At 48.3% G+C, this 15,881-nt stretch overlaps 1 protein-coding gene across 7 annotated transcripts in view; it reads right to left on the reverse strand.

Annotated features, from left to right (window-relative positions):
• LOC116841913 (TGF-beta receptor type-1) overlaps positions 1-15,881 on the reverse strand; it is a 36,101-nt gene that overhangs the window by 12,494 nt on the left and 7,726 nt on the right. For 2 of the 7 annotated variants that reach the window (XM_032810398.1, XM_032810397.1), the window contains exons 2-3: positions 15,645-15,759; positions 2,899-3,104 (exon numbers count right to left, since the gene is read on the reverse strand). In XM_032810398.1, coding sequence (XP_032666289.1) covers positions 2,899-3,104; positions 15,645-15,759 — 321 coding nt within the window. The other 5 variants (XM_032810400.1, XM_032810399.1, XM_032810402.1 and 2 more) reach the window with 5 other exon arrangements.

The following is a 15,881-nucleotide window of genomic DNA, read 5'->3' on the forward strand; positions in this document are numbered from 1 at the left end:
AATCTCCCCCCCCCCCCCCCCCTCCTGTGTGCGGATATCGACGTGTCACGCTCCCTCCGTAACTGTTCTACGCTCACATCGTAGAGAACTGATAGCTCGAATCGTGCCTAGATATCGTATAAACAGATGAGCAGAATCGCGATAGATAAATGAAAGCATGGGTCATACGAGTCTGTCTCGTTGTTGATCGTTTCATCGCGCTCTCTCCCTTTTCCGTTTCCTGTCCTTTACTCGGTACAATCTCGTTTAACGCCAGAGCACACCGGTACTCGTCACTCCCACGCGGTTTGTGCGCGAATCTCGGTGTTTTTTCCAATAAGAAGATTGTGTACAATTTCGCAAGAAAGCTAATTTGAAATGTGAAAGAGCGTACAGTACGCGGGAGAGATTGCAAACGCGCGGTCATAATACGACGCAGGAATGAATGTGTGCTCTAGGATTAACATATTCAGTTACACGCCGAGCGATTACACCGCCCGCGTGGAATGCCCTCGGCTTTTTTATCAGATCTTCTCTCGGCGTTGCAAAATCCGCCGGTGTACGAGCGGTATTATCTTATCTGCACGTAACGCACACAAAGTACGTTATCTGCCGTGTCCCTCCTCTGGTTGTACGTCCTGAAGATGTGTGTAATGTATGAGAGAGCGCGATATATCGGTGACACATCACGCGCTTGAAAGCCATTAGGCCGGGCGCAGCTCTTATCAATTTGTCGTGTAATAAAATTTGGACTGTATCCATTTCACGTAAATGAAAACAAAGGAAGCAATATTGTTGAACACAGTAATTTAATTTCGTTACATTCAGTTTAAAAAAGGAATAGAAAGTTTTTGCGCGTGAGTCTGAAGTTTCACAAATCTGGGTAAGTAGCACAACGTCCTAATTGATAATTTTAAATCGACTCGTTGAATCGAGTCCAATTTCAAGTCGACAGACAGACGTTCCATGTAATGCCGAAATGTTAAGCGTGTTAAATGCGACGAGTGCGTGATACCTCGCGTCCAATGTAGAGCATCACTTTACACGCGGAGCGTCATTTTGCATTATGCAACGAAAAACAGTAACGCCGTACTAACTGCGCGGCGGCGACCAAGTGTCGAATTCTATCCGGCAAAAAATTGCCCGACAGCGGAAAAACACGATAAACGCGATCGCGATAAAGAGAAGCGTCGGTCGGTGGCAGCTATTCTGTCCGTTCCTTGTCTTGTCAGCTCGGCGCAAGCAAGATAAATGGCACGAGAACGTGAAACGCGGGCGAACACACAGAGGTGGAGAGAAAGAGAGAGAGAGAGAGAGAGAGAGAGAGAGAGAGAGAAAGAGAGAGAGAGAGAGGTGTGAAAAGTGCGCGCCTAGACAATTCACAAAAGCGTAGAAAATCGATAATCGATACCCCGCTTTTCTCATCACTGTCGCGCGCGCCACGCCAAGGTCGCCGTCGGAAAAAGTCCCTTTTCCCGCGGATTCGCGACCCGCAAAACGAGAAGCTGAAAGCGTCGCGATTCGAGTACTGACGGACTCGCGTTCGTGGTGACGAGGGCCGAAAGGAACGCGCGTTTCCACACGAAAGGGAAAGAACGGAAATGCCAACGGGGAAAGAACACAAATCGAGACGGTAGCGTAAGACGAGGCTGATGATCTCAAGGTATAATTATGGAGATGCAAACATATTGTATACCGAGAATGAGAAGCACACGCGGAACTGGGAACAATAGGCTCGTCGCAGGTCTCGTCCGAACGCCTAGGAATCCGTCATTGATCTCGAGCACCATCGAAATGCAATCGAAAAGATTTCGCGAATCGCGTCGCTCGTCAGGATTCAATGGCTCATTTGAATTTGCGCTCCGACCTCGGCTCTTCCGAGAAATTCGGCGATGCGTTTTCCTCGTTGTTGTTCGGCGTGCTATGAATCGAGAATCCGTTTTCAAATGTGTGCAAGTGCTTACGTAAGTAATTGTGACGTAACGGCGCGCTCGACGCGAAACTTACCAAATCATCGTGAGACAAAGAAATAGACAATTTAACGTTCGAGAGCTATCAGACAGTCTATCGGTCGTGCGGTTGTCCGACGATTCGATGTAAAAAGTAACGTCCGTCAATTCATAACGAATGGCGACTATCAAAGCCGCGTGTCGCGTCCCGTTATCGCTGCCCAACGAGGAAAATCGCCCGGTCCGGCGAATTATTTATTCAATCCTGCCGAACTATCGCGCGGAATTACAGGCGATTACAGCTGCCGTTAGTTATCCCACGTAAATCGTGCCGTTACAAGTCAGCGGTTACAGAGGCGAAAGCTATCGTATCACGGACGGCTGATCTATTCGGGACGAACAAAGCGGAAAATGTGCCGCGTATCGTTCCGCGACGATGAGTATTACTCGCGTTGCGAAATGAGCGAACCGAATTGTTCGACAGATTTTTATTCGGACGGATTTTGACGATCGAAGCGAGGAGAGGTAGAAACTAATGAGAAATTTTCCGTTGCAATCGAATTCATGACGCGAATTTCTCGACGTGAAAATTCCATTGTGAATCCGAGAGAGCCGATGGAAATCACTTGTATTTACAAATGTTATTATACAACGGAGGCGAGGTGTTCCGTCGCTAATAGCTCCGCGATAACAACAATTTTGTGCGCACGTAAAAACACGTCATAAATTTCAACGATCGAAAGGAAAATCTGCCTCGCGTGATTCTCCTCCGCAAAATTTATTCTCTCCGAAGTTCGCCTCGATGTCGCGTTTAGAAAATGCTCCGTTTAGTACGGATCCCGCCATTGAATCCTTCCCGATTTACTCTCGCGGGAATCTCGTTCGACGGGAAAACGAACTTCGCGGGAGTAGAAGCGACCTTGGCGGCGAGGAATCCCGCGGCAGCCCCTTTAGCTGCGATTTATTGTACCTCGTTCGAGGTTCGCGAAGCGAGAGTACGGCCGACCTCTGGACTCGTGAGGAGGAAAGAAGGGCCTTAGATCGCGATTGCAGTAGTCGGAATGATCGCAACAGGCGACCATGAATTGGATGCCATCTTGATCGCGTAGCAAACTGTTCGTGGTGCACCAAATGGAGAAGTCGATGTCCGGGAAGAAGTTCGTCTTATTGTAACACCTGAGAAAACAATTTACATGACGAGTACTGCCGCGGACTGCCGCGGTTCGCGTTCGTCGGGAAAAGAAAAGTAAGTAAACGGAAAGGAAATGAAAAGAAAAAAAAAAGAACAAAAAGAGAACAAAAAGAGAACATCAGGAAGAGAAAAAAGAGCGGAGACGTTCTCCCCACTTTCGTGGTTGCCGCAAAACGTTAAGGTCTCGTGCAACGCGCTCGTACAGACATCGCGAACGACGGGGATGCATAATTAGCGAGTCACCGAAGGCGAGATTTTAGTGGAGCGATGTCTGAGAGATTGACAGCGGCGGGAACGCTAATGGCAACTTTTTAAACCGGGTAAATATACACACGGGTTCTAATAAGCTGTAGAGAAGAAGAAATGATTAGAGCGTACAACTAGATCCGATTGCACCGGCATTGGTCAGCCTCCTCCCCTTCCGATTAACTCGATTTGCTTCTCTATTTGTGTTATAGCTGACGCTGCAATTTGGAGTCATAATCGGGAGCTTTGAAGCGGTAATTTGCAAAGAGGCAGGTAATCGCTAATCACAGAGCGAGACTAATCGACACTGCCGGTGCAACTGAGTCTTCACAGGTGAGTCCGCACGTGTCCAAGGAAAATCTGTGTGGGCAGCTTGTGGACCGATGACACGTCGCCGCATTTCTGAAAGGTGTAACGACAGGACGTCCCGTTCTTCTTCTTCTTCTTCAGTCTTTGCGCACGGTAAATGTAAATGTTTGAGACACTGGAGGAATTTTTATATGAGCTCTTGAGAACATATTACACATTTTCCTTAATGACACGCCGACTGATATGAGTACACGTATATGCAGTGTTTCGTAAAGTTCGCATCAAAGTTTCAGGACGTATATACGTGCAATTTAAATGAATGAGTCTCGAGAGTCTTGACGTTCTTTTACTCTCTGGCGACTGATCCCAGGTGAAGTCATTTCTAAAGATTGAACGTCAATTTAACGCGAGAGAGAGATATATTGATACTATATTAGAATCCTGAATACTTTGAAGTCTTTCGATGCGAATTTCACAATACACCCTCTGCTGCAACAGTCGCAATTCATACGAACATCAATAGAGAGAAAAAGAAGTATTTCGTCTTACTACTCGTAAAAAGGAGGAGAGGTACATTGTCTCGATGCGCTTCAAGTTCCATAGAGATGCTCGACAGCATAAAACGATAAACAGCTACATAAAGTCAGAAGGCATGCGGAGGTGAAGATATTGCTTCGTGGGTCTCCCCGATCCTCTTTAACCCTCGCAATCTCTCAAGAAGAATTCCCGCTGAAATCTACTTTTTGCCTTGCGAGGGTTAATAACGACAAACTTGGCATTAGATGTACTTGCGAAAGGTGGATTAATAGCGATGCGATTCCAATGCACAAATAATCGACTCTCAACGATTCTCTTCTTCTGTCGCGATTACGAGGTTTCTTTTTCTTTCTATTTTTTTTTTTCTTTCTTTCTTTCGCTTGAGATCTCACGTCAATCTCACATCGGCTCGTTCTCCGACGTAATGATGAACCGGACAATCGGGCGTGTTTAATATTACTGCAGAAGCTAATAAAGAGACAGAGAAGTACCGTGAGTTCTACAGGGAAATAGTCCGGGTGAGTTGCTATTTCCTTCCTACGAAGAGCTAAGGTAGAAAAATAGATACGAAAGAATATTTACAAAAGCCACACTGTTTCTCGAGGGCCGCGCGCTATCGGGATATTACTAGCGGAGTACTATCGTTACAGAGAGAGAGAGAGAGAGAGAGAGAGAGAGAGAGAGAGAGAGAGAGAGAGAGAGAGAGGAATGCAGAGAAGAGAGCTGTGACAACATGCTACCGGTGCTTTCCGAGTTCACTCGGGAGGACTTCCGGTGTTGGGATGCGCGCTCGTAGGTAAGAAAATACAGAAGGAGATTGCCTCGAAGCGTGTACGATATCTCCGTAGGTGGCAAAAATGATCTCGATCGTTCTTCATTTTTTCCCTATCTATTTATTCAATATTACTCGAAAGTACGCCGCGTACTCGAATTATCTTATCCGAATTCTTTTTATCTCGCGTCGTGTTTTCCTATTGTGCTTTTATCTATTTCACGTCGATTTCGATCTGATCTCATTATCTGGCTATAAATGAGCGACCCGTAATAACATCGCGCCGCGCCTGTAAATATCGTGGGCGTATGCTGCTCGGGAAGAGCGGAAGAAAATGGAGAAGTGACGGAAGGTAATGGAAATGTTGAACGATTATTGATCACGCTTGTCTGTACCGCTCCTTGTTGCGCGCGTGCCGGACGAAATATTGCGGCGTCTGTCTCTCTCTGTACGGAATCGATGATAATTCGATCAACTTTCGCGACGTGACGGTGGACGCGTTCCACGACAGAGATAAAATCGAGCACAATACACAGTGTATCGGTACGGCGAATCAAGATGTTCAGGCGAAACGATGCCACCGATATCGATTAGCGCGCCGTACACGCTTTATATAGTCCTTTAATTTCGCGTCTCACTGTGTGTGTGTGTGTGCGCCGCCTCCGGCGGCGGCGGGACTCTAAAATACTCCATCGCGGTTCAAGAAACCGCGGTATAAAATAACCCGACACGTTGCGCTTTATTGGACGCAATGAACGGCGAACGAGAGAGTGCAACGTGCATCCGCGAATGCGCGAGGAGCACATCGCGTGTGCAAGTCTGCGTGTAGCGTGGTGCAGCGCCGCGGAAGCTTTCTACTCCGCACACAATATACATATATGTAGTGCACATGGCATTATATACGGATATAGAAATGTACACGGTGTACCAAAGCCAGGCGATAACTTAGGAGAAACTCTCTTTCCAATCTAGAGGGATCTTAATCTTTAAGAAAAAAATAAAAGAATATAAATGTCAATGCACAAGTATGTTTCGATATTTTAAAGAGATTGCAAATGCAACAAGTCTCAGACAATTATTAGAAAGTGTAAATAAAATAACGAAATTTATTATGATTGAGTTTTACAATATGTATTATTTTGTTTTACAATATGTATTATTGTGATTGAGTTTTACAATATGATATAAATATGGAACTGTCTTGATTGTTAGAATATCAGAAATTGAATGATTATTGTTTCCGTTGCTTGAGAAAACATCCGCTCCTGAAGTATCGTCGGAATGATTTTGGAACATCCTGTACGCACAGATAACGGGGGCGAGAGCGCAACAGAGAGCGTGTCAGAGCAAGTACGAGACGACGTAGCGCGAGCGAGACAAAGGAATGTACATTGCCGGAGACCATGACGTAACGCATTATTCTGACCATAAAAAATGGCCCGCGACTTGGCTAATTCCTTGACTACATGAAAACCCTCTAACCGGTGCTTGAACCGTTTCCATCCTGTAACAGATGCGCGCTGGAAACTGCTGTGAGTCGCGTGCGTATTCCTCTACGTTGCTCACGATGGTTCATGACGTGCCCACGTCTACGCGAGACCCTTCCAGACGATCGATTCTTTCAAGAGACGAATCTAATTTTTAACGTCGCGCGAGATATAGTTACTACTCTCTTTTACAGAGTTATACATCAGTTGAGAAGTATCAGACCGGTTTATTCATATACGTGCAAATGGAATCGATTTATTAAGATCAAGCGAGACCAGACTCGCCTGAAGCTGCCCCTTTAACACTTAAGTAGTCGCGCGGGTCAGGTCAAACTGATCTCAAACTTGGAAATAGTTCCTTTATAGCACACACAAAGTCACCTATTTCGTCGGCCTTGTTCTTTCGTTAATCTTAATTCACTTCCGAGAACCTTTGCGGGATGTAACGCGAATGTTAAGTTCGCGCGGGAGCTCGCGCGCGACCAAGCATCTTCCAAGATCAAAGTAAAAGGACAAGTCGCATCGTCCGGCAATGTATTGTTTTCAATTTACATCGTACAGATCGACACATAGAACGGTAACGTGAGACAGTTATAATCATTCCGAAATAAAAAGACAGGATGAGTGTATGTACAGATTGTGTCGCGCGAGAAACAGACAGGCGTAGTGAGAAAAAAGAAAAAAAGACAGATAAAGAAACAAAGATATATATATGTACAGAAAAAGAAAATGAGAAAAGGAGAGTAGCAGCAAAAGCCCGTGCCACCTGCAGAGTTTTCGTAACTTCCAGGTCAATTGTGGATTGTACCTTCTTTGTTGCGAGGATGCAGCTGGGGTTTCAGATACCGATTGCAATAATCCTGATTGCAGCACTCGATGACGAAGGTCATGTTTCGCGAGTCGCTCGTCATGCAGAGGATGAACGGCTCGGGCTGCGACGACGACAGCTGTTTATGCACGCACCTTCAAGCCGATTTTGCACCAGTTTCAGAAAACGAGATCGCGAACGTGGAGCTCAGGTTCGACTCGACACGACGCGCGTCGCGTCGCGTCGCGCACGATAGATTGCGAGACATCGAAAGGGGGCGAAGGGGACGAGGGGGGAACGTTTCGTGCGGTTCCGAGGCAAAAACCGAACGGGAATCCGATCCTACGGTAGCACGACAAAAAGGGATTAGCGCGTTTGTAAGGCTGCGTTCCCCGAGCCCGCCTCCGCTCGCCGATATCGCGATTATCTTCTGCGCCATTTGATATGATTAGAGGCGCGTTAAACGGCACTGTTAACGGACTGAGCGTTCTCTCAGCGGCGCTGGTCGACCGACCCTGGCACTCTTGAATGAATATTGTGGTTCCTTATATTTTTCCTCAGTTTTATATGACCTTTTGAAGACTTTTACGCTCTCAAGTCTTGAATTCTTATTCAATTCGCATCGAGTATCTCGAGCTTCGGCCAATTGGTTATTTCGTCGTGCTACCGAAAGTATCGAGAATTTCCCGGCGTTTTATCAAATTGTTCCTTAATTCGCCTGACAGTGTCGCTCGATTTTTGTTGCTGCACCTGATGATAATATGAGGGTATTCATTGATTATATTTCTAAGCGCGACAGTGATTCAGTCTTTTGGTATTCTCTTCTTTTTTTAAATCGCGCTTCAAGGTAATCAACTTTGCCCGAGTCTCACTACACACGCGACGTCCGATCGCTTCAATCGAACGAGGCGAGGGCGGTGAGGTCTCGCCAAACAAATCGAATTGCACAACTATGCGTCCGCCGATGATGAATTAGCCGCGACGTTTCGGGAATGCGCGGCTGAGTTACTTTCTTGCACCACAACTCACACGGATGCGGATGCTGTTCGAGGGAGAACAACAGGGTCATTGTGAGCAAACTCCAGCAAAACCGTAAGAGAAATACTCAAAAAAAAAAGAGAGAGAGAGAAAGAAAGAAACGAGAAAACGTAAAAAACCGGGAGAGGATGCGAGTGCGGGGCGGCTGGTGGTAGTCGGGTGGAGGAGCAAGAGAAATCCGCAATACCGTGCAACTCAACACACTCTCGTGATATACCTGACATGTGTGTGGGGGTAGCCAGCGCAGAGTAGAGTATAGCCTTCGTATACCTTCGTGATTCCTGAAATTCTGCCGACTCCTGTCGGGATGGCGCATTGGCAGCGTACAACGGTACAACATGGTATGAACGCGATACGGCCCCGCGTCGGACTCGCGACGCGAGTCCGTCTATCGATCGGACTTGTTCTCCACGGTATAAACCCCCGGCGAACCCGAGAAGAGGCACGATCTCGAGCCCGACGTCGGGGGAGAGACGCGCCGGATCGCCCGGAAACGATCCATCGTTTCATCCAAGCAGGCACACCTCGCACATTCTGGCAAACCGAAACTCGGCACAGCAAAGAAAATGTGGGTTAGGGGCAAACGATGGACATCAGGATGCAGTTGTATGTTTGTTAGTAGTCGGGGTCAAAAACTCGGCTGTGCTCAGCAGTAAAGCGCGACTACTCCGCGTGTATTCATGAAGGATGCGATTCCCTGAGGTGTTTTGCGTCGCTTCGGCGCGAAACTGACGCAGTGATCGAATGACTGATTAATATTAAAATTGCGGATGACGACAGAGTCAAGTAACACGCTGCAAAGTAACGCAAGTGTTGTTCGCGCGACGAGTCGTTCGCTGTGTTTTCCTCTTTCCACATGACCGCCTGTTCTATCGCTAGAAAAATGTCGAGGCAAAATACCGGTCTCCGAGCTCGGAATAGATTCCCGAGTTTGCCGGATATAAATGTGTACCGTGGCCGTGGTCGGTCGCGCGGAGTCTTTCATTCGCAACATATGCAAATCGCGGCTCGTCGCGACACGCGCGTCAAGGTGAGCCACAAAGCGCTCCGACTCGATCGTCGCAAATCCGCCGCGTACGAATCCGCCGCGCGGCTCACCGCGAAATCTCGGACGCACGAAATCGCTCCTGTGCGTCCTCCGTCTAAAGCCAACGCCACGCTGATTCACGTGAGCGACTGCATGAGGTGGACGATCGATTCCGCATCCACCGGAAACGCGAAACGGCACGCGAAACCGCAAATCGCGACGCGACGATCCTCGCTCGGCCGGCGTGTCGAGCAGCGCGGACTCGGCGCGGATTGGAAGTGGCAAACGCAGGGAGAATCCAAACACGACACTCGATCATCACGGGGATTGCAGTTAATGGTCTCGTTAGGAAGTTCGTTATTAAGTCTGTTTGTACGGCTAGTACATGTGTTGTTCGGCTGATCGATGCAGACAGCCGTAAGCATTAAATACCCGCGCGCACGTTCGCGCTTATTATCTACGCGCAAACGCGCGTACACGTAACGCGCGCGACGGGCGTGTGGGCGTGTATGTAGATGCAGGGGCAACGGACGATTAAAATGTTTGTCCGGTGCTGCTTCTTGCTGATGAGAAAAATTTTATTAAACTTTCCGTCGGGCTGGTCGCGTCGTGTGGATCAAGAGACTCGGGAAACGCGGAAAGTACGGAGTGTCGCTTGTTAGTGAGATATTTATGTGAAACGCGCGAACCCATATTGGATTTTATGACTGACCTTGCCGATCATAAAGCAATCAATTGCTGCTAGACCGTACGTATTTAGTACTATTTCAGATTCTTGCAGCCGACTTGGCCCGGCTTCGGATTGTAAATCGGGCCAGTCGCAGGCAGCCAATTTTTCATCGGATATTGGCAATAACATTATACATCAGCCAAGGAAGAATTTCTGTTCGATATTGATAAATACGATATCCTCAATTGAAACTCGCGCAGCACGCTGGGAAGAATAAGTTGCGCGAAATGTCTCGAGATACACGCGAAACTTGGTGTTTTATGCGACTGAGACTTTCCTTCTTCTCCCTGCTTGCACATCCAAATATGTTCCGATGTTTTTACGCAATAATATATAATATATATCTCGATGCCGCGTGCGTAATCGTACACATAATACGCGCGTCCTGATAAAAAAAGGAAAAGGGATACGTGAGGAGCACGAGCGCGTAGTGCGCGAAAAACTGAAAAGGAGGGCTTTTGTTTGGCGCTCCTACGTCAATTTTTCGTTGAGATAGGACGTTCGAAGTATTCGGTGTTTCCAACAAAAAAGGCACGCGCGGTGTTCTTTGCCGTCGGCACCGGCGACGGCGCGCGTAGTACATTGTAGTGAGTTCGAGCCGCGGATTTCACACCTCTCGGCGGCGCGGTCCGCGATAAAGGAACGGTGGTAACATTGTAGTCGAACTTCAAACGACTCGCCGCCCGCCAATAACTTTGCGTAGAAATGTCGTAGCGACACGGGGCAAGTTGCATTCGAAAGCCGAGACTGTCTCGCTTTTGAGGTGCGATCATCTCTCTCTGTCAATTAATTTTGCAGTTTCGAGTTGAAGAGAAGAGAGTCGCGTAAATGTTACGCAACCATGAAGAGATAAGAAGATCGAACTTGATAGGGCGCGAGTAGGAAAAGTGGCAGCTAAAGAGCTGCACTACTGAACTGGTGCAATAAGAGTGAGACAAGTATATTTTATCTCGCTCTAACTTATTGTTTTGCAAATGGCGCCCAACCATAAAAAGTTATTCCTTTCAGCGAATTCCCTCTCAATTAAAGGACACGAATCAGGACACTTTCGTTTCACGGAGTTCGATCTCCTTCTCTCTTACTTCATGTACGCAACTAAAGAGTTCTCTTTCCCGTTGATAAATGATCGCTATTATTTTTCGCTATTATAGATTGAAAGCGCATGACTCGAATTTTGAGCGAATCGGAAGATGAGAACGAGACGAGTCAAAACATGAAGAGTGCTACCTCTTGTTCGTTACGGCATAAAAATGAATTGTAAACGTCGTGAGAGATTATTCCTGGAAATTATAAGCCGCGGTGCGCGAGTAGACACTCGATTATCTGCCGATAATGGCATCCAGTATCGGATGATAGATTCTTGGCCGGTGATTGACAGGCGTAGACCGGTCAAGCGTTGCATCGTCTGGCTCTCCTGTATGACGATGTGGCGATTTTACGCTTCACGCGCGCGGAGCGACTGCGTTTCCCGACTGCGAGAGAGACCCGTGCGTTGCACGGCGCGCCGCGAAGGGTGCACAGCTATGCGTCCGCTTGGGGTAGCCGACGTTACTCCGCGTTCCGCCCTTTATTGTTGTTGTTATTTCGAAAGTCCATGCTGTCCACTCGATCTCCGATGTGGTTAGTGTGTAATAACGGCGGGGTGTGTGTTATGTATGGAATGGTTACGTTTTACACACGACAGACAGAGAAAGAGAGAAATACAGGGAGAGCTCTCGTCGATCGCGAGCCCTCGGCAGAATACCTGACGATAATTTGGACGAGTCGGGAGATAACAAATCGGGATATAAATTCTGGTTGCAGAAGTCTTTATCGCAGCAGATCCGCGAGCGATAGATGCCCGGCGTGCTGTCGCAGAAACGGGGCGCTTCAGGCGGCAGCCAGTTGCTTCGGTTGAAGCACCTTTCACAACACCACAATCCTATGTTTAGTTTGGAAAGCATCGTCTGATCGCGTAAGCCGAAGAATTTCCAAAACTTTCGCGATAAGCGCTTTCCGCGGGAGAAATTTGTCGGAGAAATCTACGCGAACGTCGAGCGAAAAGACGAGTTGGAAAATTCGAGAGAAAGTAACAGTCGCCCTTCGACGGATTTTGGGAATGCCGCAGTTTCGAGCTCCTTGAAGTGCGAGCGATTTTTTTATTCGGTCATTAACTAGTTAATTTAACATCTTTTTATTTCTCGAAAGCAGGAAGCGACGCACTGATAAGCAATGTTCGAGAGATTTCCTCTTGTTCGAGTCGAGCATCAGGCTCATGTCGGCGACGAGGGCGACGTCGCGACGCGGCCGATTTTGCATTCATGCAGTCGCATATAAAATTGCCCCGTGCTGCTTTCACGCTGCGCTCCGATCAAGTAATCTCGGTCGCGCTATTTTCAATGCGATCCCCGGCCGAATTATCCGAATTATCCGTCTGGCGCATTAAGCATTTAGGGGCCGTCCGCACGTCTGCGACCTCAGATCGTCGCGCTGCTCGGGCGTCTCGGTCGATCTGCTACGATTTCGAGAGTGCGCCAATCTCAAAAGCGTTACACCGGCGATTATTGAACGATCAGTCCGTGAAAACCGTTATAATTATAACAGCTACGAATTGATGCTCCCGCCGACAGAAAATCAGTACGATCGAAATTCGATCGAAAAAATTCTTTCTGACACGTTTTCATAAATCATTGATACATTTCCATTGACGTGAATGAATAAAAAAAAATCATATTTATCATATTTATTTTATTTTATACAAGAATCTCTCGAATCTGTTTACAGTTTGTTCTTTCCTGCGTTTTAGTCCTTTATATCCTAGATGCTTGTTATGCTCGACACTTCGATCGCAAATTCTGCGTATAAATTTAACTTTACTCGACTCCGGCATTCCCTTAAAGACGCAGAGCGAAGAAAAGCCTGTAATCGCGAGATACGAGTATCTAATTAAGATTACGCATCGCGTCCTAATTAAGATTACGCAGCGAGCTAGACTCTCGTCCTTCAGCACGACGGCACACCGCGACATCATGTCGTTTTCTACGATAAAGAAAAGTCGATCTTTCCAGGGTCGAGGGTCGAGTCCGCGGTGCGCCACGCACGTGCTGCGCTATCTGGCCAACTTTTGACCTTTCGAACGGCGCGAGCGCCGAGCTTTTCCGAAGTTACCGCAAATTTAGACGCGCCTGTACATTCAGTCAGCAGAATCAACGATGACATCAGCGAAATCTCCCTGTGATATTGGACGACGAAGCGACAGAAATTTGCGAAGAGATGTGCGACCAGGTGTGCGCTGTGTCACGAAGTTAAACCGAACTCTTCCTGGCGCCGGACTGGGAGGGAAGGAACATGTCGCTTGGGAGCTCAGATCGTCAGAAGTACAAACGCAATGATCAGAAGTGACGAACGTTCGTGATTCGACTCGCGATTTGAATTGCATCGAATGACGACACGAAACCCGCACGCTCCAGTCCGATTTGTCCAGTACGGCCACGTGAACTCGTTCCCGACGTGGTCTCGTCCACGTGTCTCGTGAGTGACGTCTCAAAAACGATAGCCTCCGGCCATCTCAGTGTGTCTCTGCACCATCCAGCCGGGGCTTGCGAATTAAAACTTATGTGTGGCTACCCCCACGCTCGCGTTGGTTCGTTCGTTCGTTCACTCACTCGTTTGCTCGCGAGAAACTTCCTCGATACGCTTCGAGATCGATAGCCGCGGGGCCGAGGGGGCAAGTGGGCGCGCGAGAGTGGGCGGGAGGGTGATGAGGGAGGAAGGTACCTTCGAATTTCGCTGCCCCGCTGGCCCCCGCAGCCGAGTTCACCCCCGCGATCGATCGCGAGCGGAATTTCCGTGGCCCAGCGGCCGAACTTGAAATCTCTCTCTCGCCGTGGCGTCGCGTTCGCAGTGTTACCAACGCGACGCACGGCCGACAACAATAATTCGTTTCCGCCGAAACGGGCGCTAATCATGGCCCGGGCGAGAGCGCGACCTGGAAAACCGGCTAAACGCTCGTCCGTAGGAACTACCACGACGACGACGACGACGACGACGACGACAACGAAGAGGGCATCGATCGCGGCGTCGAAGCGAAACCGCCGCTGAAGGCCGCTCGTTCGATATGAAGTCACTCGCGGGGATAGTGACCCGCACAGCGGACTGTAGCACGAGGTGCATGTGCGAATAAACGTTACGTAAAGGAAACTTCGAGTTAACGGAACTGCCAGACGATCCGGTACCGACGTCGAACGTGTGTTCTGCCCATTAGTGCGTGGATCTCGATCGATCGCACGACAGAGAACACCTCGTGCTCGAGACCCGGCGAAGCGAATCCCAAGAATCACGTTGCGACGAGGAATATGACGGAAGGTTGAAGATAATTCGAATTCTGCTAAGGTCAATGGCGCACACGCAAACGTAAGCAGTAAGCGAATCGATCAACTGCAATCGATTGCTCTTCACAGAGGAAAATATTCGGTTGAATTAACGCGACAATGATACAATTGGAAGCGTCGACTTTCGGTCGAAGAAAAAATTCTTGATTTTTAAGCATCGAATTCTCTCTTTCTTGTAAGGACCAAAAATTCTGTTTCTTTCAGCCAAAACGCGTTTAATAATGTTGTTGTATCACTTTAATTCAACCACTCTTCTCCGTGTAGAACAATCGATTGTGGCAGGTTAATTTGCTTACTGCTCATGTTTTGTGCGCGCCATGGCGCGCCTAGAGCAGACGGCACGCAGAAAAACCGGAGCTGTAAGCAAATTGATCAACCACCAGTCGATGATTCTTCTTACGCTTGGAGAAAAATCGATTGTGATTGGTCAATTTTCTTAACTCTCGTGTCTTACCGCTTGCGTTTTTCTCTGTGCTCAATAATGCAAGGCAATGTTGAAGACTGCGTGAGACCAACTGCCTACCTCCAACTGCCGGACCTCGCTCTTTGCGCGAGTCGTGTGTCAATGTTGATTGCACATAGCGCGCTGCAGCGGCTGCAATACGTGCACGATAAGCCGGCGCAGATAACGCCGAGCGAAGTCGATCGCGAATCTGGATCTCGTTCCGCCGCGAGCGCGAGCTTAGAAAATCCGCGCTAATACCGATGTCATTGACCGGTCGCTAACAAGCCGTCGGGCCAGACGCTACGAGAGACCGCAGGAAAGTACGATTCATTATGAAATGTCGATGTGACATGCTCGCGCTCAACCTACTGTCGCTCGAGACGAATGCGATTTTCGATTTGCACCTAAATCGCATCGCGCCGGCATCAATGATTTCGTCCGATAATTCGACACACATTCATACGCACACACGCGCACGCACACGCACAGCTCGATCGATACAACGTCGTGCTGAAAATCAACAAATCGAATGAAGAAACTGAATGGGGCAGGACAGGTGGGTCGGTGAGCGGGGGTGGGTGGTACGATTTGTGGCTGACCGGAAGCTCGTCAGTTCCGATCTCGAGTGTCGGTCCGATTGGCGACAAATTCGTCGACTACCGGGAGATGAATCCCGGATTAAAGAGGGGCTCTCGAGTGTATAAATCGCGTGTATACTCGTCAAATGTGAAAATCCACACGTGCAGATACGTTACCTGCGTGCATATGTGACGACGTCGTTTTCCAAGCTTGTGCTGGCGAAACAATAGCCGTCGGTCTCGCACGTGTAATTGGCGTCCGCGCAAATGTCGCAGTAACACTTCAGCAGTCCTGAAAACAAAGCGGGGAGCTTGTTGATTAATTCAGAACGTTTAAGCTTTTACGCGGATCGAATGGTGCTTATCCATTCTCTCTCTCTCTCTCTCTCTCTCTCTCTCTCTCTCTCTCTCTCT

The sequence above is a fragment of the Odontomachus brunneus genome, unplaced genomic scaffold (assembly GCF_010583005.1).
Source record: "Odontomachus brunneus isolate Ranch 3 - 2012 unplaced genomic scaffold, Obru_v1 Obru_scaffold_019, whole genome shotgun sequence".
Classification (NCBI taxonomy): domain Eukaryota; kingdom Metazoa; phylum Arthropoda; class Insecta; order Hymenoptera; family Formicidae; genus Odontomachus; species Odontomachus brunneus.